This window comes from Onychomys torridus, chromosome 9 (assembly GCF_903995425.1).
Source record: "Onychomys torridus chromosome 9, mOncTor1.1, whole genome shotgun sequence".
NCBI classification, from domain to species: domain Eukaryota; kingdom Metazoa; phylum Chordata; class Mammalia; order Rodentia; family Cricetidae; genus Onychomys; species Onychomys torridus.
This window is the reverse complement of record NC_050451.1, coordinates 34,571,001-34,598,863: the sequence shown is the minus strand read 5'-3', so window position 1 is coordinate 34,598,863 and position 27,863 is coordinate 34,571,001. Positions and strand designations below refer to the sequence as shown.

The 27,863-nt window shown below is 42.8% G+C and overlaps 1 protein-coding gene across 10 annotated transcripts in view; it reads right to left on the bottom strand.

Moving 5' to 3' along the window:
- Positions 1-405: 405 nt before the first annotated feature.
- The window catches only part of Usp54 (ubiquitin specific peptidase 54), a 97,288-nt gene continuing 69,830 nt past the window's right edge, over positions 406-27,863 (bottom strand). For 3 of the 10 annotated variants that reach the window (XM_036199863.1, XM_036199862.1, XM_036199866.1), the window contains 7 exons: positions 25,947-26,114; positions 21,643-21,777; positions 20,550-20,745; positions 16,631-18,012; positions 10,645-10,763; positions 3,097-3,283; positions 406-1,394 (listed from right to left, as the gene is read on the bottom strand). In XM_036199863.1, coding sequence (XP_036055756.1) covers positions 835-1,394; positions 3,097-3,283; positions 10,645-10,763; positions 16,631-18,012; positions 20,550-20,745; positions 21,643-21,777; positions 25,947-26,114 — 2,747 coding nt within the window. In that variant the 3' untranslated portion in view covers positions 406-834. Of the gene's footprint in view, positions 1,395-3,096; positions 3,284-10,644; positions 10,764-16,630; positions 18,013-20,549; positions 20,746-21,642; positions 21,778-25,946; positions 26,115-27,863 lie in introns of those variants that run through there. The other 7 variants (XM_036199864.1, XM_036199867.1, XM_036199865.1 and 4 more) reach the window with 5 other exon arrangements.

Here is a 27,863-nt window from a genome sequence, read left to right as displayed (position 1 = left end):
ACTCTAGGCCTAAAGTCTGAGTCACAGGAAGGCTGACAGCCATAATACCTGGCAGCTGGGTTTCCCATAGAGATGCAGTCCGAATCAGGACTGCAGGGAAGAAAGAAACCAGGCACTAACCAAGTACAAGTAGGGATATAGTAGGGGCCGGACCAAAAGACGAGGGTTCAGTTGGGGATCAGGTTATAAAAGGAAGAAGAATGAAATAATGTCTTTAAACACTAAGGAATAAAATAGGTTCAACTTTAAACTGGCTCAAATAAAGTCTGAAGCATCAGCTGCTTCCATTGGTTAGGGGAGCCAAAGTCTGAGTTTTCTGTTTTCTTTTCTCACCTCCCACCCCGAGGGTCCTACGTAGCCCAGGCTAGCCTAGTACTTGCTATATAGCCAAGGATGAAACTGAACTTCTGATCCCCCTGCCTCCACCTCTCATGTGCACCACCATGCCCAGTTTTACATGGTGCTAAGGATCTAACCCTGGGCTTTGTGCATGTTAGGAAAACACTCTACCAACTGAGCTACAGCCCAAGCTCTAAAGCTGGAATTTCAAACATTCCCTCTCAAAGAAGCAAACACCCTAAGGAAAAGCCAACAATTCTTTTGTTGTGGTGATTTTGCTTGGTAAAGCAACCTCTTTTAGCCCAGAGTCTCTGGCCTTGAACTGCTGATTCTCCTGCCTCTACCTCCCAACTGCTGGAATTACAGGCATATGACACTGAACTGAAAGTGCCAATTCTACGTTGAGATGATCATAGCCTAACTGCCAGGTATCAACTCTGCCATGGTACAGCTTTATAGAGAAAGGTGTGGCTCCAGGAAAGGGGAGGGTGGTCCTTACCACCTGCTCTGCTGTAGAAATCTCACCCTGTTCTGCTCTCTTCCAGGGGCATTTGATAGAATAAACACAATTCTCTCCTCATCAGTCCTCCTATGCCTATGCTGGGAGGAATAAGTGCCCTGTCTCCAGTCATCATCTGGGGGCATATCTATTCTTCGAGGGCCAGGTGTTCGAGACCCCAGGCCAGGACCTGAATTCCAAGCTGACCTAAGGGGTAAATGAAGACTGCTGGATGGTGAGGACACTGGGTGAACAGCAGGAGGATGTGAGGGTGAATGGAAAAGACTCCCCCAGGACTGAGCATGAGGAACCTGAAGGCCCTGGCTTCGTTCTGGTAGTGTGGCAGTGTAGGTTAGCTGAGGCCTGCATGCTGGTGTAGTTAGGACTCTGGTCCCAGCATGCTGGTTGGTCTCTGATCCCAGTCCCCAGGAAGCATCAGTTCTGGAACGATGGGGTAGACTTCGGTAGTTCAAACTCCTTCCTGTGTATTTGATCCCTTGGGGAGTTTCATCCCTGTCACACATAGCCAGAAACTGTGGGACACTCCTCGAAGTTCCTAAGAAGAGAAAAGAAACCCAGAGACTGAGTGAGTATCTTTAGAAAATAATTCTCCTTCCCAAAGGACCATTCCTGGCTATTTTGCCCAACTCTTTACTTGTCCAAGAATACACACACAGGGAAAAAAGAAACCTGGTTTTGCTTTTATATATATTTATAATTTTTTTGCCAGTACTGGGGATTGGACCCAGGGACTTGTGCATTCTAGGCAAGCACTCCACCACTGAGCTATATATACCCTTAGCCCTAAAAACTCCTATATATTACATCAAAATCAATCTCTTCCATTTTGTGGAAACAAAACAGTCTCTTGGATATTGCCATACCTACCTCCATGGTAATCTTTCTCTAACACACTCATGTGCACACATATATAATGCCTGCCCAAGAGTGTCTAGTTAATAGAACAAATATATCCCCTTGCAAATTCCTTCCACAATTACACTAAAATTTCACTTGGCTTCTCTTTCTTTTTTTTAAAGATATATACATTTATTTGTGTGTGTGTAGGGGGTGTGGACAGAGGTGTAGGGGTGTGTGTGGGGGGAGTTTCGAGATAGGGTTTCTCTGTGTAGCCTTGGTTGTCCTGGAACTTGTTCTGTAGACCAGGCTGGCCTCGAACTCACAGAGACTCACCTGGCTCTGTCTCCCGAGTGCTGGAATTAAAGGCGTGCACTATCACTGCCTGGCTTTTTTTCCCCCTTCATTCACTTGGCTTTTCTTAGCAGTTAGGTATCCTCTACTTAAATCCTTGTTGAATTTCTGAAATCTCTACTGTTGTTACTCTTACCTCACATACAATATTAGAAAATCTTTTTTATACATTTCTTTCACTATGGCATTTGTGACATTGTGGGCTGATAATTCTTTATTGGGATCAGAAAGGACTGCCCTGTGCATTATATGATGTTTCAAAGCATCTTCATCCAACATCCATTAGGTGCCAAGTAGTATGTCCTCTTTCCCTACTGAAAACCACAGACTTAAATGTAAGTTAAACCCATAAGGAAGAAAACGTGGGCATCTTCCCATGGAGGTCAATGGAAGCCGGAATGGTGCTGCCCATCTTCCTCGGCCCATCTGGACCTGGACACAGGACATGTTCTCCAGGGACAGTGTCTTCCCAGTCTCATTCACTCTGTCCCCTACACCATCCCTCAGTGAGACTCAGTAAATAGCAGGGGAGCAAACTAGCTCAAGAGGTGACACTTTCAGTCTTGGGGAGGAGCCCAAGACTAGTCACTAACTACACTTCACACTTAAAACCTTATTGCTTCATGACTGAAACAGTTAGGTTCACTCTCATGAATGAAGCATGGTATCTAAAAATTTATTTCAGTCATACTTCATGAAGATCAGTGCTTGATCTTTTTGTTTGTTTGTTTGTTTGTTTTGGTTTGGTTTTTTTTGTTTTGGTTTTTTGAGACAGGGTTTCTCTGTGTAGCTTTGTGACTTTCCTGGAACTCACTTTGGAGACCAGGCTGGCCTCGAACTCACAGAAATCCGCCTGCCTCTGCCTCCCAAGTGCTGGGACTACAGGCGTGCGCCACCACCACCCGGCTTCAGTGCTTGATCTTAAAAGCGTAATTCATATATTCTTTCCATTCCACCTTGGGACACCCTACTTTCCCAGTAGGAATATGTTTTGCCCCTGAAAAAGAATCACATTTTAGCAGATAGTATTAGTTGAGGGGTGTTACCTGGGGGTCTATAGGGCTCCCCTGCCGTGCTGGGCATCAGAACATCAGGGGACAGGAACTGTGGTTGGGGAGGGTAGAGTTTAGGATCAAGGAGCAATACAGGAGGGTCATGGATGACAGGGAGGGAGGAGGAGCTGGAACAATGGTGCCCGGTTTCCAAAGTCTTTTTCCTCACGTTTGATGAGTCCTTTCAATGAGACAAGACAGAAAACCACACAAAGATGAGGGTTAACATGGCAGATGTGGCTGGATAAACACAGTGAGGAGCAGGGAAAGGGAAGACACTAGAGCACAGCACCCCTTTTCTAGAGAGGGACGCACACTGCTCTGCTCCACCAACTGTTGCTCTTCCTAGGACACGCCCAGGGTCCTCTCCTTCTACCATTCCCATCATACCCTCCACCTTCTGAGGTCTACCATCTGGGTCTTCAGCAATCTATTTAATGCTAACAGTACAATTAAAGAGACTGAAATAGAAATCTGAAAATAGGAGCTGAGAGCTGGGCATGTTGATACATATACACATATAATCAGAGCACTCAGGAGACTAAACAGGACTGCTTTGAGTTTAAAGCTAGTTTGGCCCATATAGTAAGTTCAAAGCCAGTCTGGACTACACAAGCAGTACCCTTTCTCAAAAAAAAAAAGAAAAGAAACCACAACCATGAACCAAATAGGGGTTGGAGATCTAGTTTGATTAGAGTAGGCCCTGGGTTCAATCCCTGGTACCCCCCAAAATAAAGGAGACCAAGGACAGGAGAGTAGAAAGAGGAGGGGCGGGTATGTGAATAGACTAAGAGACTGACGAGAATCTACACTGGGCACTGAACTACCCATTTATACACAAGTGAACTCTGCTCCACCTCTGCCCTGCACAGCTCCATTCCACAGCTGCCTCTTCTGTTTGCCATTTCCAGCTGCTCATGCCCTGCCATGGCTCCATTCACTTTTGTGGTAAAGAGCTAGAAATATTTCCTTTATCATCAGAAAGATTAAAACATCCAAAATGGAATAAAATTTTCCAAACTCTCTTTCTTGTACATATTTTTCCAAGTTACCCAGACATAAACATTGGTGCTGTCCTTAACTTCCTATTTCCATTGGCCATCACCAGAAAGACATTTCTACTTATGGATTTCACATTTAAATTTGCCTGGACCACTGCAAAAGCCTTAATATGATCTTCCCATCTCCTGTTACCCTCTTAAGGTAATCTGTGTTACCTGTCACAAGGTCCCATGTGACACAGTGTGACTGATCTCACCCAATCCTGTAATGTCTCTATGCCCTTTACACACCCTCATTTTTCTTTTTTCTTCCTTCCTTCCTTTCTTTCTTTCTTTCTTTTTGTTTTTGTTTTTCAAGACAGTTTCTCTGTGTAGTTTTGGTGCCTGTCCTGGATCTCACTCTGTAGACCAGGCTGACCTTGAACTCACAGAGATCTGCCTGGCTCTGCCTCCAAGTGCGCCACTGCTGCCCCCTCTTTTTTCTTATTTTATTATTTTGGAGATGGCATCTTGTTATGTAGCCCAGGCTGGCTCAAAGTTAAAATATATAGCTGTGGGATAACCCCTCTGTATGCTGTGAATATGTTCTATTACCATTAGTTAATAAAGAAGCTACTTTGGCCTACAGCAAGGCAGGATAGAGCCAGTCGGGAAATCCAAGATACAGAGATCCAGGGAGAAGAAGGGTGGAGTCGGGGGCAGATGCCAGCGAGGCACTGGAGCAACAAGATGTACTAGAGAGCCAGTAATGCTACAAAACCACGTGGCAAAATAAAAGATTAATAGAAATGGGTTAATTTAAGTTATAAGAGCTAGTTAGTAATAAGCCTGAGCAATAGGCCAAATGGTTTGTAATTAATATTAAGCCTCTGTGTGATTATTTTAAAAGCGGCTGAAGGACTGGGTAGAACGGAAAAACCTCCATTTACATAAAACACGCCTGCCTCAGCCTTGTAAGTATAGATATCACAAGCGAGCACCATCACACCTAGCCTTTCTTAATGTCTCTCAAACACACCAACTCATCCTACCTCAGGTATTTACACCAGCTTTTCTGTTACCAGGAACATTCTCTTACGGCCCAAAACTTCCTGTCACTGAAATCTCTGTCAAATGTTAATTCCTCTCAAAGATGGTATCTCTTCCTACCCTAACCAAAAACAGCCCTAAGGAAAGACATTACCTTATCCCTTTGACTTACTTTAGTCTTCAATTATCATAATCATCACTGTCTTAGGCTATATAATTTGCTTATTAAGTGCCTTTCTTCTGTAGTTACATTAATTTCAGTGTCCCTAACATCTGAAGCAATGCAAGTACGTAGTAAACACTACGGTAAATTAAACCATCTATATGCCAGTATCCTTAGCTTCCTTTACTAGGCTGCCAGCTGCTCAAGGGCAGAATTTGTGTTAGATCATCAGTTCCGTTCATAGCAGCTACGAAAGTGTGTCACGGAGAAAGGGTTTCTAGGAGCACCCCCATTCCCCCTTTGAGCTCTTGTCGCCTTTTCTGTATTGTTTTAAGTGTCTTCAGAAAAAGAGCCACTTTACATGTGACACTGTTTACAAGAGTGTCCTAGCCACTGCCTATCTTTATTATGCTTTGTCCTCTTTCCAGAGGCTATGAGTCCCAATCAATTCTCAACTTCTAGCCTAATCTCATTTCTTTACTTCCTAACTGACTCTCCAATATATTTATTCTCTTTACCCTCTCCAAGTCCTGTGTGACCTACAGAACCCTCTGTGGTCCATGACCTGACTCTTGCTTATATTCTTTCCTGCCACTTGTCAACACTTCCCCCACTTCTGCTCATCAGACGTTCTAATCCTGTCACAGTAAATTATCCTCTTCATCCAATGAGGATTTACTTCAATTCCCTTTGCTTGGTACAGTCCTTTTTCTTTCTCCATGAAGCCTTCCCTGATACTTCACCTCTTCTATGACAGGCTCAGAGCAGCAAGTACTTAATCGCATTATAAAATTGTTTATGTGTTAATCTATCCCGGTAATAGACTAAAAGCTCCATGAAACAAGAGACTGTTTCACTCATTAACCACAGTCTTCCCAGAGCCCGGCACAGCATCAAGTATATACGCTCAATAAGCGTTGTTTTAAAAGGGTGAACAAAATCAATAAATAAGTGCATCATACACCAGACAAAAGCAAACTCCTTAGGAAAATAACACCTAGATTAAATGCATTGGAAATACGTGAGAACAAATGCTATGCCAAGGAAACCACCTTTTCCCTAAGAGGAAGAAGAGAATAAGGAGGAGGAGGAGGAGGAGGGGGAGGAGGAGGAGGAGGAAGAGGAAGAGGAGGAAATGTTCATTCATTTAGGAATTTACACTTGTGACCTTTAGAGTTTCTTTTGGGAGGGGAAATGGATATGAAGGTCTGGTAGAGTAGAGACGGCTTGCGCTACATATCCTTTTGAACCTTTTTAATTGTACCACATATTTAAAACCTATTTTAAGGGGTTTAGTGAGTATAGTTAGGCAACAGAGAGGTTGCCCAGCATGTGAGGCCCTAGGTTCAGTCCTGGTACTACAAATAAAAAATAAAGGAAGCTTGATGTAGTTAGTGGCACACACCTTTCATTCCAGCACTCTGGAGGCAGGGGCTTGCAGATCTCTGTGAGTTCAGCCTGGTCCACCAGGCAGGGTACATAATGAGACCCTGTATATAATAAAAACTACAATAATAGAGTAAACAAAATAAAATCTGTTTCTATATTTTTATCAAATTGACCTGGTGGACAAGCTTCAAAGCAGGATGCTTTGTATCTGACAGCTACAGTAATGAAAATTCAACTTGTTTTTAAAAAGTTCTGTAAGAGTCTCAGAAGAGTAGATTACCTATAAACTCAGCCAACAAGGAGGGTTTGAGTTTGTTGACGGATCTCTGCTGCTTGGGTATAGTAAGGACAGTGATCCCCTGCTATGGATATCGTTCTGTACAAATAAAATGCTGATTGGCCAGTGGCCAGGCAGGAAGTACAGATGGGACAAGAGAAAAGAAAATTCTGGGAAATAGAAGGCTGGGGAGAGAGACCGCCAGCCGCCGCCATGAGAAGCAACATGTAAAGACACTGGTAAGCCACAAGCCATGTGGCAAAGTATAGATAAGCAAAAATGGGTTAATTTAAGATAAAAAAGGTAGATAACAAGCAGCCTGCCATGGCCATACAGTTTGTAAACAATATAAGTTTTTGTATGCTATCTTGGTTGGGTCTGAGCGACTGTGGGACTGGTGGGTGAGAGAGATTTGTCCTGACTGGGCCAGGCAGGGAAACTCTAACTACAAATGGCGCCCAACGTGGGGCTCGAACCCACGACCCTGAGATTAAGAGTCTCATGGCTCACTCCTTCTCTAAACCCAGACATATTGCTAAAACAAAGGGTTAAGGGATTCTTGTGTCCCAAATCAGAAGAGCCCTCTGATTTGGGACAGAAAAAACCAATATTTTTCTTTAAAACAGGTTGATTATAAATATGATCTCTTTCTAAATAAGAAAAGGGGATATGATACAGATATAATAGGATGAAAGGATAGATTAAGGAACTTACTTCTAAAGAGCAACAACTTGTTTAAAATGTTTTACATTGGTTTAGATTTTAGTCTATTGATACAAACTTAGTTAATTTTGTTATATTGTGTATATATTTCTACTCTTGTTTAAGGTATTATGTTTATATAGCTCATTTAAAATTGTAATGGATAATTAAAAATAGATTGATAATTAGTCATCTATGATAATCATACTCGTAGCCATGTTAGTTAAGTCTTCTAGGTATACATAGACATATTTCAGATAGATAGGTAATCTTCAAATACTTCAAAGACCTACAGAATATGGCATTTAAAATACTTTTAAAATTTAGACTTTCTGGATAGTGAGACATGTCTGCTCCTGGCAGCACTGTTTTACTTCAGAGAGGAGGATGGGCATTGAAGACACTTCATATCTTATCTTCTTCTTGACAAAAATAGCCATTTTGGCAAGAAACTGTTCTTGCCTGGACTGCTTGATCGACTGTATGTGCAGGACCCATAGAAAGGTGACCACTGAACTTTGCTTGACAAAATGGTCCTTCAGGTTCCTGCTTTACAGAGGAAACGGCCAGACATTCTACAGGACACTGAGAGAAGTGACCGAGAGACTCTAGCCCTGTGGGCTAAAGACAGATGCCCCAACTTTACAAAGGAACATTAGGTGACTGTCCAGGCTGCCAGCTGTCTCTGTCTACTCTTGCAAGACTCCTAAAAAATGCTTACATCCTTCTCCCGGTTTTCAGGTAATATTATATCCTTCTGAGGTCTTTGATGTGGTTGAAGACTAGTCATAATTTCCTCAGTTATGATACAAGATAAGTTAGATATAAAACCTTAGACTCATAAATATAAGATAGATAGGATATCTTCTTTAATATTGTAACTGTAATTCTTGCTTGATAATTGTTATCTGTAATTTTACTATATGAAAGTTAACCTTCCTTTTTTAACAAAAAAGAAAAGGGGAAGTGCTATGGATATCGCTCTGTACAAATAAAATGCTGATTGGCCAGTGGCCAGGCAGGAAGTATAGGTGGGACAAGAGAAAAGAAAATTCTGGGAAATAGAAGGCTGGGGAGAGAGACCGCCAGCCGCCGCCATGAGAAGCAACATGTAAAGACACTGGTAAGCCACAAGCCATGTGGCAAAGTATAGATAAGCAAAAATGGGTTAATTTAAGATAAAAAAGGTAGATAACAAGCAGCCTGCCACGGCCATACAGTTTGTAAACAATATAAGTTTCTGTATGCTATCTTGGTTGGGTCTGAGCGACTGTGGGACTGGTGGGTGAGAGAGATTTGTCCTGACTGGGCCAGGCAGGGAAACTCTAACTACAATCCCCAAGGTCTGAAGGTGAAGACAGGACAGCATCACAAGTTCAAGGCCAACATGGTCTACACAGTGAATCAGAGAACAGCCAGGGCTATATACATAGCAAAACCCTGTCTCAGAAGAAACCAAAATGGAGAAAAAGAATAAAAATAAATTTGTAAGTCTCAAAAAGAAGGGAGGGCCGGACGGTGGTGGTGCACGCCTTTAATCCCAGCACTCGGGAGGCAGAGGCAGGTGGATCTCTGTGAGTTCGAGGCCATCCTGGTCTACAGAGTGAGATCCAAGAAAGGCACAAAGCTACACAGAGAAACCCTGTCTGGAAAACTAAAGAGGGAGGGTAACCATTTTTCTTTTTAGATAACACACATTTTACTTTGACACTCACTGAGCCCTACTCACCCCGTCACACACCTTGCTGCAGGGCAGGCGAAGCAGCACCTCACCTCGTCTGTCCCCTTCCTCTAGGACAGTGAGTCTCGCCCAGTCAACAGCTTTTGCTTCTCAGAGTCTTTTCAAGGCTCCTGTGACTCCCATTTTGAAAACTTGGTCCAGAACTATAGATCCAATCACTGGCAGCTTTATCAGTGGTTCATTCACTGATGAACACATTGGTAAAGGTGCTATTAACGCGTGGACTGAGCCAGGCGTGGAAGTGCACGCCTTTAATCCCAGCACTCAGGAGGCAGAGGCAAGCAGATCAAGGACAGCCTGGTCTAGAGTGATTTCAGGACAGCCAGGGCTACACAAGAAACCCTATCTTAAAAACAACAACAAAGCTACGGACTAACTGGAGACAGCAAATCACGTAAGGTGTGCCTTTGAAAGGGTTCCTGTCCCTGGACCCTTCTGTCACTGTCATGGCTTCCTGGCTGCAGTGAGGTAAGCAGCCTCCTTCACCATGCCTTCTCTAACATATTTCAATCACAGAGAGAAACTTCTGACATCACAAGTTGAAATAAACCCTTCTTCCCTTGTCTCCATAGGTATTTCATTAGAGATAAGCAAATTAACACAACTCTTCACATACCAGGATCCTATTAAAAGGGCTACAAAACATGCAAAACTGCTCCAGGAAAGGACTGTCCTCTGGACTTTGTCCTGATTCTGGATAACATACCTAACTTTCCCCAAATGGTAACTGTCAGTCTCTCCCTGCTCTTTCACCTACACTGTATTTTTACTAGCAAGGAGGAGGAAAGTGCTATGAACAGATGAATCCCGACTCTACCCACAAAGCTATTGGGAAGTGACCTGAGCCGCCTCCCTTCCTGAGAAAAGGCTGCCACTTAGACGGTGTGAGAGGCAGCCTCCCTATCTTCCCTGTTGAGGACTCCACAAGCTGCAGCCTGCAAACACACAGACACACAGGCAGATGTAAGACATCAGACCTGTGGATTTTTTTCACCCAGCTCCTGTACTCAGGGATATGAGAAAAACTGGTTAAGACTCAATTAACCTCTAAATTAGATTCCAAAGGCAGTCACCATGTGGTAGCCTCCTCTCACTCAAAAGGAGCCCAATCTGAGATCACACTCTCCTTGGAGCCTCATCTCACCACACCTGTGCACCAGCACCTTCCACTAACCTCTCTGCATGCCTTCTTCTCTAGCCCAGCACCCATGGCCAGCACCTTAGCACCCGAGGCTGATACCTGAGAGACAGGCGCTGTGCTCGGTCCATGAAGAGCATGCTCCATCTCCGCTGTTGGAGTCTTTGAGAGGTCAAGACCAGGGGCTGAGTGCAGTCTCCTCCCCACACCATCTGCAAAGCCTAAGGAGGAAGACATAAAAACAAGCTGAAGCTATTTCTCCTCTGGGGCCTGAAATCTGAGCCTGGAAGCACAAGCGCCAGAGTTCTTTTACTAAGCAATTAATATGCATCTCTGAATTCAATGGGGAGCATGTTCTTTGAATCTATAAATAGCAAATCTCAGAATATGGATATTCCTATCAGTCAAAAACTACTAAAGAAATTGCTAAGAAAGCAGTTCTAAAAACCATGTGCTGAATATCTTCCATCCTTCAACATTTCTCCTATGAATAAAATCAGTTTTGTTTTGTTGTTTCTTTTCAAAATCTATAGATGTGTAGTCTATAGAAGAAACTATCTGACATAGTGATCTTCTAACATATTGTGGTAAGAAGAAAGGAAACAATTAGTATCTCTAGTTTAGTTCAAAATTTAAATGATCATAGTCATTGTAAATCAAACCTGCTTCCTTGGTTATAGCAGGGAAATGAGTTCCAGAGTCTGGTAGTGTTTTAACCAGAATTGGAACTCAACGTTTTCAATGTTCGGCACAGTATTCTACTATCTTCTGATGCCCTCCCACTCTCTGAGCAGGATCACTTCAGGAATATTTGGCATGTGTGATATTCTTTATTCCTACCTACTCTTGGCTTTTCTCAATCACTTGAATTATAAACAACCATTAATACTGCTCTAAACTGATATGTGACACCCCCCCACTAGGGGCTGTCCCCAGTCCAACTAATTAAGTATCCTGAAAATGCCCCTGCCCTTGACCTACATTTGACACACACATGCATGCGTGTGCATCCAATTCATGTCTGGATATGCTACTTTGATACATATGCATATGTACACAAACACATACATATGGTTTAAGTATACTGCTCATGTAAGTACTTAAGATCAATTATTTTGGATATTTCCTGTTACTTAATGCATTAGTTCTCATAACAGTACTCATTCATCTGGGAGCTTTAAAAAGTATACCTTGCCGGGCGGTGGTGGCGAACACCTTTAATCCCAGCACTCAGGAGGCAGAGGCAGGTGGATCTCTGTGAGTTTGAGGCCAGCCTGGTCTCCAAAGCGAGTTCCAGAAAAGGCGCAAAGCTACACAGTGAAACCCTGTCTCGAAACCCCCCCCCCCAAAAAAGTATACCTTCTCAGGAAATGGGGTTACAGTTCAGTTGTATGACACTTGCATACATGAAGCTCTGGCAGGTTCAATCTTCAGTGGGTGGAAAGGGGGAATGGACATGGAACAAAGACAAGACACCACAGATCTGACTCAGAATGTTTATGGTTGAACCTTGGAAACTTTGCTTTGTTGTTGTTATTGTTTTTCAAGACAGAATTTCTCTGTGGAGCCCTGGCTGTCCTGGAACTCACTCTGTAGAGCAAGCTGGCCTTGAACTCAGAGATCTGCCTGTCTCTGCCCACCGAGTGCTAGCATTAAAGGGCAAACCACAACTGCCTAGAGGAAGTTTTACTTTTAAAAGGCCCCCCAACAAATAAAGAATTTTTAAATGTAGCCTGGTGTGATGGCATACAACTGTAATCCCAGTACTTATGAAGTAGAGGAGGATAAAGAAATTCAAGGCCAATCTGAGCTACAGGAGACTAGTTTAAAAAAATGTAAATAAGGAAGAGTTTAGCAAAGTTTAAGAGCACTGGCTACACTTCCAGAGGACCTGGGTTTGATTCCCAGCAGCCACACAGTAATTTGCAGCCATCTATAAAGCCTGTTCTAGGGAATATGACTCCCTCTTCTGCCCTCCACAGGTACTGCACACATGGGGTACACATAGATTCCAACTGCTGGAGGTTCTCAGCTGAACACAAACTGTGTGCTAAGATGCACGCACATATATACACACTAAGTAAATGTGTTAGTTTGCTTTCTTTTTGCATTACTTTATTATTTTAAGTGTATGAGTGTTATGTCTACATGTGTGTCTATGTAGCACTTGCATGCAGTGGTACCAGAAACCAAAAGAGGACACTGAATCCCTTGGAACTGGCGTTACAGTTGTGAGCCGCCATGTGGGTGCTAGGAATTGAACCTGGGTCCTCTGTAAGAGCGGCAAGTACTCTAAGCCACTAAACCAGTCCCATATAACATTATTTTTTTTAATTTTTATTTTCCCATGGTCTTGGAGATTGAACCCAGGGCCTGGTGCATGCTAATTAGCTACATGTTCTACCACTAGTTCATACTAGGCTAGTAGTGACCTTTGAAGTACAAAAGTTGAACTCTGATGTAGCAGTTTATCTTATGTTTTCCTCCTACAGCCTGTTTTCTTGGTGTCATATCTAAGAAACTGTTGTCAAATCCAGGTCTTAAGGCTTTTCTCTGAGGTTTTTTTCCTGATTTTCATAGTTTTACCTCTTAAATCTTTAATTGAACATCCAAACTCAAGGCCTTTTTTTAAAATGTATTTATTCTTATTTTATGTGTACTGTGTTTTGCCTGCATCTATGTCTATGCACCATATGCATGCCCCCAGAGAACAGAGTGGGGTATCAGATTCCCTGGGACTGGAGTTACAGATGGTTGTGAGTCATCATGTGGATGCTAGGATTGAACCTGGGTCCTCTGGAAGAGCATCTAATAATACTTTCAACCACTGAGCCATCTCTCAATCCCCCATAATTTTTTTTCTTTAAGAAAGAAATAATATACTGCCTGATACGTTACAATGACTACAATGTGACTAGGCACATTTTAGTTTAAAATAATGATCTTATGGAAAAAAATTAAAATCTTGTGAGGAGGGGAAGCTATGTGTGGAGATGTTATGGCCGAATCAAAATTGGTCTTTTGTTCATAAAGTGCCAAGTTAATCACCCTGGAAACTGGTAAAAAGTACTTGGGAGTTTAATTATAACATTCACTTTTACTCTTTTTAATACATTTAAATTTTTCTTTTCTTGATTTTTGAAACAAGAGTTTCACGCTGTAAGCCTGGCTGACTGAAACTCACTATGTACACCAGACTGGCCTGGAGCACACTGCTGCCACCCAAGCACTGGGATTAAAAGTGTGCAACACTACATCTGGCTTGAAATTTTCTTCACAAAAGTGACTTTTAATGTTTGAATAGACATAGATACAATGATTTCTGTGTAACTTGAAGGTACTATAAAATTAGGAATATAAAACAAAAGCAGAGCTTATACAATTTTTCAGAAACTAATATGTCAGAATTAATCAGGTCACAAAAGACCAAACATTGATTTCACTCACAGGAAATGTCCAGAAGAAACCAATGTATATAGGAAACACTTGCATTTCCTTGGAGTAAGGGAGAGGGACAAAGGACAAGAGGCACAGGACTGTTGCTGGATAGGAGACGTCTCTGGAAGGCGATGAAAACACTTTAAAACTGGTTGTGAGCTGGCGGGGGTGGCGCACGCCTTTAATCCCAGCACTCGGGAGGCTGAGCCAGGTGGATCTCTGTGAGTTCGAGGCCAGCCTGGTCTAGAGTGAGTTCCAGGAAAAGCACAAAGCTACACAGAGAAACCCTGTCTCAAAAAAAAACAAAAAAAACAAACAAAAAACCCAACCAACCAAACAAACAAAATAAAAAAACTGGTTGTGGTAGGCAGTTAAGAGCCCTGGGTATTCTTGTAGGTCCCCAGCACCCACATGGTAGCTTACAACCATCTGTGACTACAGTTCCAGGGGATCCCATGCCCTCTCCTGGTATGCAGGTACCAGGTATGCACATGGTGTGCAGACACATGTGCAGGTAAAATACCCATAAACATAAAATAAAATTGGTTGTGGTAAGCTGGCACAGTATTTGCCTTGAAACCCAATACTCTGGGAAGCTAAGGCAAGAGGATCCCCATAAAGTTGAGGATAGTTTGGGCTACATTATGAGTTCTATACTAACCTGAACTACACAATCTCAAAACAAGAAAAAGTTTTGCAATTAAAAAGAAAAGGTCAAAGGTAAACTTATAAAAACACTACAGTAGGCTATAGGCAGGCAGTATTTGAATTACTGCCCAGCCCCCTGGCGCTCTCACACACTCGATAAGACAAACAAACAAAACAAAATACCCTAACAGTGTAATAGTCAGTGTTAGCTGAGAAGACTGAACCACTGTGGATGGTACCGTTTCCTGGCTGGAATGTAAAAAACTGTGGAAGCAGAGAAAGGAAGTGATTCATGCAGGATTCATGCAGCATGCATTCAATCCTCTCTGCTTCCTGACTGTGGGAGTGATGACCTGATGCTTCAAGTTCCTCCAGTCTTGAATTCCCCATCATAACGGACTTGAATTATGATCCAAAACAAACCATAGGGAAAAGAAATTGCTAGTTTATGCATTTTTAGAATTATCTACAATGAGAAATGTTACTGTGAGTTAATTTTATTGTTTGTTTATTTTTGAGACAGAGTCTCACTTTGTAGCCCTGGCTGGCCTAGAACTCCGTATGTAGACCAGGCTGGCCTCAAACTCAGAGATCTGCCTACCTCTGCCTCCCGAGTGCTGGGATTAAAGGTGTGTGCCACCATGTCTGGCTTTATTTTAAGTATTATAAAATTTTTCTGGTTTTGTTTTATTTTATGTTTAACATTCAAATAGTTTAATTTTGTAATGCATTATTTTAGGTGATACTAGTTTATTTACTTTTATGTGTGCCTATGATGTATGTGTATGTGGATACACAGAACAACTCTGTAGAGTCAGTTCTCTATGTCCACATTTTTCTCTTAAAGATTTATTTATTTTTATTTTATGTATGAGTGTTTCACCTGCATGCATGTCTGTGTACCACATGAATGCAGTGCTCATAAAGGCCAGAAGAGGGCATCAGTTGTGAACCACCATATGGGTGCTGGAAATTGAACCCATGTAGTCTTAGTCTGGAAGAGCAGAAAGGGGTTTTTGAGGGTTATTTTGTTTTTGTTGTAGCCCTGGATGTCCTGGAACTCACTCTGTAGACTAGGCTGGCTTTGAACTTGCAGAGATCCCCCTGCCTCTGCCTCTGGAGTACTGAGATTAAAGGGGTGTGCCACCACTACCCAGCAAGCAGAAACTATTCTTTATGTGGGTTCTGGGAGTCAAGTTCAAGTTGCTAGACTTGTGCAGAAAGTACCTTTTCTCACTAAACTATCTCAGCGGGGCATGATACTATTCTTAAAATACTTAATTTGAACTTAATGTTTCCATATTCTTTTGCTCTTTCATTAGAAGAAAGTTAGTTCAGTGAAGTAGATTCCAGGTTTTCTGCATTCATTAAAATCTTTCCATATTAACTTGTCTTGTGTACCTAAAGAGTACTTAGAAATGTTATTGTAAAATCTATACTAGAATGCAGATCAGAAACAGATCATAACATCAACTCTTAAGTCTATGCAGTTTCCAAGGAACTGTCAGTGCCTGGAAGAACCAGGGCAGGTCTTGATATTGCTAGCTTGGTAAAATTGGGGAAATGCCCATAGCAGAGACTTGGTTTAGTGTGGCTATCCTTGTTATAAAATGAACCTGGAGCCTGATTCTTGGGTTAGTTTAACATCTAAAACACAAAAAAAGAAGACTCTTCTCAGCCTTCCCCATTTCATGCTAACTTACTCTCAGAGACCTATGAACCATTTCTTTACATTCTGGAGAGCCCACAAGCAAATACTTACGAGGTCATTCCCTCATAAGGAAGGGATTACTCTCTGAGGGACAATTCTGACCCCATCTCCATTCTGGCAGGAAGGAGAGGGGAAAAAGGCCTAGCCCTTGTCCTGAGGCTATAGGAGGAAAGTTAGAAGTTGTATTGCATCTAAGTAAGATAGTGATGCTGTACAGAACACTACCCCTCCTTTGATCTTGTTCTCTGGCTTTCAGCTTTTATATATCCCCACCACTGCTTGTATTTTTACCTGTTTGGTTAAGAGGCTGCCAAGCCACATCCTGCGACCTCCATTCAGAACAGCCAGTTTGAGAGGCCTGAAGACTGGCTTGGCAGAGAGACTCCAATTCAGAGGTCTCCTGCTCGGTGTCTTGGTTCCAGTGTGGATGCAAAAGGATGTGATTTCTCTCTGGGTAGGTTACATATGTATGGGAATCATGGGAGGAGGACTTGACTCCTGGCCCAGGGCCCCTGTGTTTAACCTGAGAATCACAGAGCCTTGTGACATTTACCCAGGAATCCAAAGGCAAAGAAGTCCCCAAGTTGACACTGCTACCCAGCTCCTTAGGCCTAGTATCTGTGACTTGGGATAGCCTTCCTTGGTATATATTTGGCTCAGCCAACTTGGGCTGTCCTCTTCCAGCGATTTCTCCATTGGGAAGCCCAGAGTCCATGGCAAGAGGAGGATGATCAGCAGCATCTTCCCAGGAGGGCAGTGTTTCCCTGCCATCTAGAGAAGGCTGCTGCTTTACCCAGTGACAGTGGTCTTTTCCTGGACCCTGGGATAATGGAGGCATAAAATCAGAAGGAGAGTTCTTCCTTAGACCATTTGGCAAACTTTGATCCTGGGAACCTATAACATCCCTCATGGAGGTATTCTGCATCTTCTGGAACTGCTCTGCCAATGAGCGGACAAACCCTTTTGTACTGGGAAACTCTGGCCTGTAGGGCTCCTCACTGCCTCTGACCACCTTTGAAGTCAATGAAGTTTGGAGGCTTTGGGCTTGAAGATGTTGGTTAAGTTTCTGCATGGGGTCAGTAGCATGAAGCTCTGGTGAAGAAGCCGACATTATGGGGTAGCAGGCTCTGTAAGGAGGAATACTAGGCTGAGCTGATGAACCTGAAGGACTATTTAGGCTATGTATAACTATCTCAGAAGTGGCTTCTCCTGCTGAATGTGACCAAGGCATCACCATGGATATGTCAACAGGGCTCTTCTTTTCTTCAAACAGCCTATCTCGAACTATGTCTCTCCCTTCTGGTGGGGACTTGCTGCAGCTGCTGCTGTCCTCCCGACGGCCTGGGAGCTTATCTTCAAGGGCATCCAATGGCAGGCATTCATGCTGAGAATTCCTCTCAATTCTAGCTGCTCTTGTAGGTAAATCCCGCCCGGGGTATGCAGAGGGATTGATGCCATCCACCTCAAATGACGTCAGAAGCTTCAAAGATCTACTAGGGGAACTGTGCTGTGAAACAGACGAGACAGGTGACTCCAGGGTGAGGGATGGGTGTGACTCATGGCAGGAAGCAGGTGAGTGGAAGAAGGTAGAACTGGCCCCAAACTCTGTATCCTGGCAGGGATCCAGCTGTGCCTCCTGGTTTAACAATACTTGGAGCGGGACAGGCTGCTCACTGAAACAAATGGAGAGAGGCAGTCATAAGGTGCCTTGACTGACTATAACACTTCCAAAGAGAACTATTCACTCCTCCACTTACAGCTACTCAAAGATACCATGACAGAAAGACACACACAAACAAAGCCACAGGTTCCCAAAAGAAAGGGAAGGTCATATTATCTATCCAATGTCACCACCAATTTCGTATATGTGGCATTAAGTACGGTCTTTGCCAATACCTTCCACTACCTGTGAAGTCCCATTCCAATCACATTCTACCTGCAAATTAAAAAACACAGAAATTTCTTCTCCCACATATGATGACACAGAAGGGAATTGCTCATCCCATACAACAAAATTCCCAGATGCTATATAAGGAGGGTTGTGCTCCTCTAGGGTCCTACGGCAGTTCAGTAAAAAAGGAAAAGGATACTACTATTATAGAGTACGAGGTGATATGGATTCCTGGGACACACGGAAATCACTCAGATGTTTCCTCACAGTCACAGACCAGGCCTCTCTTGACGCTGAGGAGTGGGAACCGGAACAAACTGCAGCTAGTTAACTCTCATTGTTTTCTATTTCCGACCAAAACATGTGCAGTATTATAGGACACTTCACCCTTTCCAACTGTAGATTATCAGATCAAGATTAAGAATCTGAAAATCCGGGCTGGAGAGGTGGCTCAGAGGTTAAGAGCACTGACTGCTCTTCCAGAGGTCCTGAGTTCAATTCCCAGCAACCACATGGTGGCTCACAACCATCTGTAATGAGATCTGACATCCTCTTCTTGCATGCAGGAATACATGCAAATAGAATACTGTAAACAATAAATAAATAAATAAACCTTTAAAAAAAAGATAAACCTTTTAAAAAAGAAAAGAAAAGAATCTGAAAATCAAAATGCTTCAAATTCCAACTGTTTTTGAGCACAGACAACAATAATGAAGTAAATTTGGGCCCGGGAGCATCTCAGACTTCAGATTTCAGGGCTGAGGGTATTCAACCTATCTAATGTGAGTGTTTCAAAATCTGAAAGAAAAAACCTGAGATCTGAGCTGGGTGGCCCAACACTTAGGAACCAGAGACAGAAGGATTGTAGTAGGCTTGAGACCAGCACAGGCTACCCAGCAAGTTCCAGGCTTTGTAAAGCAAAACCCTATCTCAAAAAAATGGAGAGGAAAAGGTAGCGGGAAGGAAGAGGAAGAGGGAGGGAAAAGGAGAGAGACAGAGACAGACAGAGAGAGAGAGAGAGACAGACAGACAGACATGGACTGACTTCTGGTCTCAAGCCATTTTAGATAAAAATACTCCACCTGTATATCACACATATTTGCGGGTTGAGTCGCCCGTCACCCTTACAACATGAATGTAACCCTCCAGCAATGTAGCTCATTTGGTAGAGTGCTGGCCCAATATGCAGGATGCCTTGGGTTCAACCCACAGAACGGAAGAGACCAGGGTGGTGGCAAACAGGCCTGCAACACTAGCATTCCAGAGGCAAAAGCAAGGTCAGGAGTTCAAGGCCTCTAGGCCCTAGGTAGCCTGGGCTGTAAGAAACTGTCTCAAAGGTAGGAAAAGGAGGAGGGAAGCAGAGAAAAAGGAGGAAAGCATTGGCATCAAACAGATTTAGATTTGAATTCTATACTTCTACCACTTACTAGCTGACTATCCTCTCTGCAAGTTCCCTTACTTAGAAAGCATGCTAGCTTACAGCCCCCATCTCATCAGGGGCTGTTACCATGTAATAACAAAATAAAGCAGAAAGTGCTTGGCTCTGACCTGAACCCAGGCAAATGCTCAAAAATGTTAACAAACATCATGGGGCTGATAGTCAAAAGATAAACAACCAAGGCAGAGGATGTGTGCCTCACTTGCTTAGTAGAATACATGAGTTCCTGGGTTCCATCCCCAACAAAACACACACACACACACAACCCCTGAAAAGAAAAAGTTATCTGCTTTTGTTATACTTATATTTTGAAAACTATTCAAATTTGTTAATAGCCAAAGTTAATTTTTACTTAAACTCATTTATTCTACATAATGGCAAATTAAAACCCCTAAAATATGGGAACTACCCCAGTACCTCTTGGGACTTTTTCCTCGTCCTGCCCTTAAGGAAGCAAACAAAGAAAATCTTTGTGTCTCTTCCCTATGGTTTAATCAAAGCAAGATAAACTGGTTACATTCTCCGAGGAATGGGAAACATTGAAATCCCAAAATTAATCAAATGTTTGCTACTACAACATGAAAGGCAGACCAGACTCCATAAGAACATAATGAATACGAATATAATAATCGTGCTGTTTGTTATGCAAGTCCAGGAAATTTTCTTTTGTTTTTTTTTTTTTTTTTTGCATCTTTCTAGGAAGCATTAAAAGGACCATCTATGTAATGAGCTTTTGCATCTCTGACCTGAGAGAAGAAAATCTTAGCAGTGTATTGTCCTCTCCTCCCTGGTAATGGAGAAGACAGTAGTTCGTGCTACAGAGCACCCATGGTCACTTCCTCCCCTGACGTCCATAAACTAATGTGGTTCTCAAGCACTACCTTGTCAGCTGAGGGAGGGCGCCCCCCTGTGGTGGGAGAGAGGCTGAGGGCTGCACCGGCTGCTGCGATGATGGTTGCTGCTGCATGCGATCCTGCAGGCTTCGTGCTTTTCGAATACTGATTTGCAACTTCTTATCGACTAGGGCTCTGCTGTGCGTGCTAGAGCTGGCACCATGCAGGGTAAGTCTTAGTTTAGCTAAAATGCAAAAGAAAATATAGCAGAAACAACACAAAATACGAACAAAAATAAAAGAACAAAAACTAAACCAAAACCAAGCAGATAGGCGGTAAAACAAAATACGCAGCAGGAATGCAAGGCACGGACTACGCATGCGCTGTCCAGGGCGCAGACCTGGCTCTGGCTCTGGGAACATTCATGGAAGCCATGGAGGCCAAACATGTTAATTCAAATTTAAATAAACAAAACACTAAAGAAAATAAAACAAAACTTAAAAGAAACCAGATAGATAAACTAGTGCTTGGAGATTGCCATTCTTATCTTTTCACTGACCTGTTTGATTCTGGTCTCCACACTCTGCTCCCAACTCCCCCTTTCTGATGGCCAACAAAATAATATCCAAACCTGCATCTGTCTTTATAGAGACAGCTTCTTGTGGGTCATACTTAAGAGTCAGATACTAGCTCCTAGCCTTAGTCCCTTGCTGTTACATCATGGTACTTACTGCATACCAGGAAGGCAGGGGAGAAACACAAAGAATGGAATATTACAATGAAAATCACAGGTCCAGGAATCAGAGCCAGTCCACTCAGTTTTCCGACTCATTAGCCAGTGACTATAGGAAGAGTGGGCTAACCTCATTTCTGAAATCTAACTTTATTTTGGGGGTAAAAAGCCGAAACAATTGAAGAAGTCATCTATGGCTTCCTGTTGAAGTTGTTCCAGGAAATGTCCAGAAACCAGTGACACCACCAGGTACATTTTAAAATCTCCAGGGCAAGGAGAGCTAACTGGCCTCAGCCTGGGAACACAAGAGACATTAAAAACTGTTCATCCGGCCATCTGCGTGACAAGACAAGTACCTACTGTGGAGTTAGTCAAAACTGCCACAGCCGTAGCAGCTGAGTTACTCACAGATAGCTTCGTTACAGAGAGCCAAAGCTGTAGCACAGTCTCCCTTTTGTTCCAGATGCAGCGACTCTTCAAATACTGAATTTGCCTCTTGCAAGGACTTTTCAAAGCCGTCACTCCTCCCTGAAAGGGTCAGCACTTTTCATTTTTATTATAATTAATTCCAACTTCTCCTGTGACTGTTTCTTCGCTGGCACACACAGATCCTTGTTAAGCCACTGGCCTAACTGTCCACCGCTATTAAAAAGTCTTTAGAACATGTAAGGCATCCACTTTTGCCTTACCTGAGACCTAACTAATGCCAGAAAAAGGGGAGGTACATGACTGCCACATTCACATGCCAACTCCAACACCTCCTCAAGGAAAGAACAACTGTGCATAGTAGAACATGACTCTTAGTCCTGGAACTGAACAGCTCTTCCACGAGGTACAAAGCACACCTTGTCAACTACCATCAGACACCCCAGACTTGTACTGCTATACTGGCAACCCTGGTGAAAGTCATCTAAACCACTCCCTCCTACAGCTGCATCTCCCCACCACTCTGCTCTATCAATACACCTCTTGGGAGGAGGAAGTCTATAGTCTCTATTTCAATGTATCTACCACATCAATTGAACTGCATTCGTACATGGACTGACCTTTCTGTAGCAATACAAAGTTTTGCTTTTATCATGCCTCGCTCACCAAACGTATCCCTAAAAAGCCACCTCCCATACAACAAGCATGGGCTAATTCTCCCTACTCCCAAAGTGCATGTGGGTCAAGTACAAACGAGTACCCAGGACCAGTGCCAGGTGAAAGGATTAAGAAGCACAGTACGGACAACTTTGTGAAGGACCATCAAGTATCCTTACCTTCTGTTCTTCTATAAGCATAAACTGGTGGTAAATTAGAATGGTAATTCACCATGGTTGGAACTGACAGCTTTCACTTGGTCACAGGGTTTGGAAGAATGTATTTTCAGATGGGTATGATGGCACATGCCTATTTTCCCCAGCACTCTGGAGGCAGAGGCAGGAAGATCCCTGATCTACATAGCAAGCTGCCAGCCAGACACGGTTAAATAATGAGATCCTGTCTCAAAAAACCAAAACAAAAATGAAATGGCATAAAAAGTCTAAGTCGTTTTTCTTTACAATGTCACCCTTCCCCTATCCTCAACTTACCTTCAGATGGGTACTGTGGTGACACATTTGTGTACCCTAATAAACTTGCCTGAGAATCAGAGGACAGAGTCAGCCACTAGATTAGACAGAGGTTAGGCAGTGGTGGCACACACCCTTAATCCTATCACTGGGAGGCAGAGATCCAGTTGGATCTCTGTGAGCTCAAGGCCACACTGGGCTACATGAGATTGATCCAGTGTAGGAGAGAAAACAGAGCTAGGTGGTGGTGGCCCACACCTTTATTGCCAGCACTTAGGATCTCATGCCTTTGCTTGAGAAGCACAGACACCATTAATCACAGGAAGTAGTATGGCAGGGCAGAGAAAGATATATAAGGCATGAGGAAACAGGAATTCTGTTTAGACTGAGGATTTCATAGAGGCAAGAACTAGTGGCTGGCTGATGTGTTTCTCTGACCTTTCAGCTTTCACCCTGATATTTGGCTCTGGGTTTGTTTTTTTTTATTATAAGACCATTTAGAAATTTGAACAAGAGGGCATTATAAGAAAGGCTCAGCTACAACCTTAACTAATCCACTTCCTACTTTATTTAGCTTTTAGAAAGCAAGAAGGGCTGGGCATGGTGACGCAAGCCTTTAATCCCAGCAATCAGGAAGCAAAGGCAGGCAGATCTCTGTGAGTTCAAGGCCAGTCCGGTCTACAGAGCGAGTTCCAAGACAGCCAGGGCTACACAGAGAAACCCTGTCTGGCAGGGGAGGGTGGGACAGGAAAGAAAGAAGAAAAGAAAAACAAAAGAGCAAGACAGTAGAAAGCAGATTGGTACTGAAACCTTGGCAGTCAATCCCCCCCCCCCCCACCCCCCCCCACCCTCCGCATCTCTAGAACTCTGATTCCCCAGCCCTAGACCCTACGTTCTCACTACAATTGGAATCAATCAAATCAATTAGAAGTGGTAGCTTGAAAAAAAAGAAGAGTGACAGGGAAGGCCGGGCATGGAGGTACACATATAATCCCTTCAGAGGCCCAGGGAAGATAGTGAGACCATGTAAAAGCTCTCAATTTTACAAAGATCCAGGCAAACTATAATTAATCAGTATGCTAGATTTAATTTTTTTTTTTTTTGGTTTTTCAAGACAGGGTTTCTGTGAGCATTGGAGCCTGTCCTGGAACTCGCTCTGTAGACCAGGCTGGCCTTGAACTCACAGAGATCTGCCCACCTCTGCATCCTAAATGCTGGGAAGGGCAAAGAGAAACAGCAGAATTATAAACTTTAAACCAAGGCACAGCGGCACAGGCCTGTGATCTCAGCACCTGGGAGGAGGACCACAACAACTATGAGGTCAACTTCACCTATAAGGGGAGTTCTAGGCCAGCCAAGGCTAGAGAGTAATGAGACCGGATCTCACACAAGGGGGGTAAAAAAGGCTGAAGAGATGGCTCAGTTTGCCCTACAGGCACACATGAAAAAAGCCAGGTATTGGAGTATCCATTGGAATCCTAGTACTGGGAGGCAGAGCTAGGTGTGTGCTTGTGTTCACTAGCCAACCAGATTAGTCTACTTAATTAAGTTCCAGACTAAAGAACATATGCCCCTCTGGGGGCAGACAAGATCTAGGCTTGTCCTCTGGCTCCACATGCACTCACACACATGTGTACCTGCACACATACAAACATAGACACACAAAGAATAGCATAACTTCAGACTGACAAAACTTGAGTTCAAAATGCAAAGTAGACTATCCAAACATAGAAACCGCTAAGAGGAATTGAAATTGTAAAGCTCTTTTTCATTTTATTTTATTTTTGTTTTCAATGAGATAGGGGTTCTCTACCCTGGCTATCCTGGAACTCACTCTATAGATCTGCCTGCCTCTGCCTCCTAAGTGCTGGAACTAAATCTGTGAGCCACACCAGGCTTTAAAGTGTATTTTGAAACAATCACAACAAATAACTTGGGAAATAGAAGACAAAAACTGTCCTGAATCAAATGGAACTAGGGAGTAGGGAATCAAAAAGAAGTAGGGTAGCTCGGCAGTAGAGAGCCTGGCAAGTGTGAAGCCCTGGGTTCAATCAATAGCATCACAAAAAGGAGAGAAAGGAGAGACAGGAGAGAGAAAGAGAGAACACCACAGTAAGATTAGAGGAAAAGGTGTCCTCAGTTACTACTACTTAGTCCAGAAAGCCACTTGATATATGGGAAGAGCTAGGACAAGCAGCCAATCACAAGCATTGGTTTCTAGACGCCATATTATTTTACCAGCAGAACCTATATAAAGAAGACACCTCAAGCTGCTGAACTCCTATCTTGAAAACTAGTCTCAGTGATTATACAAAACTAATTTGGCTTTGTGGTGTTGGTGAAGGTAATTAACCAATATGAGGCAGTTAGGAAAGTTCATGTCTATGCACATCTTATGAGATTTGGGAATGAGTTGTCATGGGATGAAAATAAATCACAGTTGGGTGTGATGGTACATAGCTACCACCCCAGTTACTTGGGAGGCTAAGACAGGATGATATGAGGTCAAGGCCTGTCTGGGCAACAAAGGGAGAACCCAAAACCAAAACTGAAAGCAAAACTAGGAAATTATGGCTGGGAACACAGCTCTGACAGAGAGCTTGCCTGGCATATGCGCCACCTTGCATACTAAAAACATTACCACCCTTTCTTGCTCTCTGAGTTAAGATTTGTTTTACTTATACATTTCATAGATGTTTAAGGAAACCATTTTCCCTGGGTAATGCACTATCTCTAACCATCAAGCTTTAAACTTTTAAATTTTATGCATATTACAGGTATTTTGCCTGCATATGTATCTGTGTACTTCATGTGTTCCTGGTGCTTGTGGAGGCCATAAAAGGACATCAGATGCTGAGACTGGAGTTGCAGGGCTTGTGAGTCACCATGTGGGTGCTGGGAATCAAACTCAGGTCCTCTAGAAGAGCAGCCAGTGCTTTTAACCAGCCCCTAACTTTCAGGTTTTTAATGGATGTACCCAGAAGTAGTGCTATCTCTAATCAATAAGTTTTTCTGTTCATAGCTTGGCTCTCATTACAGTAGTTAAACCAAAATAAAATCAAATACTGCTAAACAGTAGAGAAGAAATTTCTAAGTGAGGATCTTACTTTTTGCCTTTTCTCTGTGTCCCCATTACCTACAGTCTAATCTCACAATTACCCTGATTCTGCAGCTCATCCAAGTCCATGTATCTGCTGGGATGAGGGTTGAAACCTTTAGCAGCCTCTAATTCTTTTTCCCGCTTCTTTCCAAGTTCCTGCTCCTGGGCCCGCCTGGCCACTTCTTCCTGTAGTTCATCCAGCTCACTTTTAGAGGTGATCTCCCCACCTGAGGTACAAGCCAAGATGAGAAATTACAATAGTTCCAGAATCAAGTTGAATTATCTGTTGACTTTATAGTTACCATACCATTTTTCCTTTGGAACGCTTGCTTTCCAGTTCATGCTTTGCACAGTGCTTTCCATATCAGATTCAGAGTCACGAGCCATGAATAATGATGGTATTAACAACAACATAAATATTTTCAATATTTCATTAACTGTAACAGCATAATTCCTAACATTTCTTATGCATTTTCAATATACTAAAAACAGTTTTAAAAGCATTTTGACATATTATTTCACATTTTCAATATATTAAAAGTTTTAAAAACATTTTGACATATATTATTTCATTTAATTCTCTCAAGTGATAAGGTAGACACCCATGTTATTTTAGAAAACAGAAAAACTGAGACACGCAAAGGTAGCAAAGGCAGCAGATGGGAGAGCTGACTTCAAGTCAGGTAGGTTCAACTCAGCTGGAGCTATTGGTGCAGGCCCATGATCCCAGCTACTCCAGAGAGTGATGGAGAAGGATAACAAGTCCAAGGCCTACTTAGCTTATAGAGTAAGTTCAAAGCCAGCATAGACAACTCAGTGAGACCCTGTCTCAAAAGTATCTGGTCATGGTACTAATACCTACAATTCCAGCACTTGGGAGGCTGAAACAGAGGAGGTACCATGAGTTCAAGGCTAGCCTGAGTTATATATTAAGTTTCTGGCCAGTACAGACTAGAGAGAGAGAACCTATCTCAGAGAATAAAACAACAGCAAAAAGAAGCTGGGTTATAGCTCGGTGACAAAGTACGTGCCTAACATGTATGACCCCAAACTCCAAGGTTCAATTCCTGGTACTTAAAAAAAAAAAAAAAGTCATTTTTTCCCCTCTCTAATTTCAACCATTTTTTAAAAATTGGTTTGTAAATCATCCACAATGAAAACTCACCTTTAAAGAGTTTATTGATGAGTCTAAATAGATTGGGAATGATATCCATGATGAATCAAATACAAGTATGGGAGATAGAATAGTATGTATAGTGTTTTCATTTTTAACAGTAAGGCCTATATGTATGTACAAAAACATCTAGACTTTTTTTTTTATCAGTGTATTTAATATCACTTGCATGTATTGAACACCCCTCTACCAGAGGGAGCAACCATGACTCTGCAGCAAATTTTCCCCCCTGTTCATTTTATATATCAACAACATGTACCCCTTTCCTCCCATCCCACAGTCTTCCCCCTCAACTCATCCCCCATTCCCACCTCCTCCAAGGCAAGGACTCCCATGGGGAATCAGCAGAGCCTGATACATTCAGTTGAGGCAGGTCCAAGCCCCTCCCCCTGCACCGAGGCTGAGGAAGGTGTCCCAACATAGGCACTGGGCTCCAAAAAGCCAGTTCATGTACCAGGGATGGATCCAGATCCCACACATCTAGACATTTATATAAGCATATATACCACAGTGTTAGTACTGGTTCCTTCAGTTTTAGGAGGTAAAAAGGCAGGTTATTGAATTGTTGGATCCAATTTACTACTTTTTTTCCCTTTCTTTCTTATTTATTTTGTTTTTTTTCAAGACAGGGTTTCTCTGTAGCTTTGGACCCTGTCCTGGACTAGCTCTGTAGACCAGGCTGGCCTCGAAGTCACAGAGATCCACCTGCCTCTGCCTCCTGAGTTACAGGCATGCACCACCATCGCCCCAATTTACTTTTTTTGTTTGTTTGTTTGTTTTTCGAGACAGGGTTTCCCTTTGT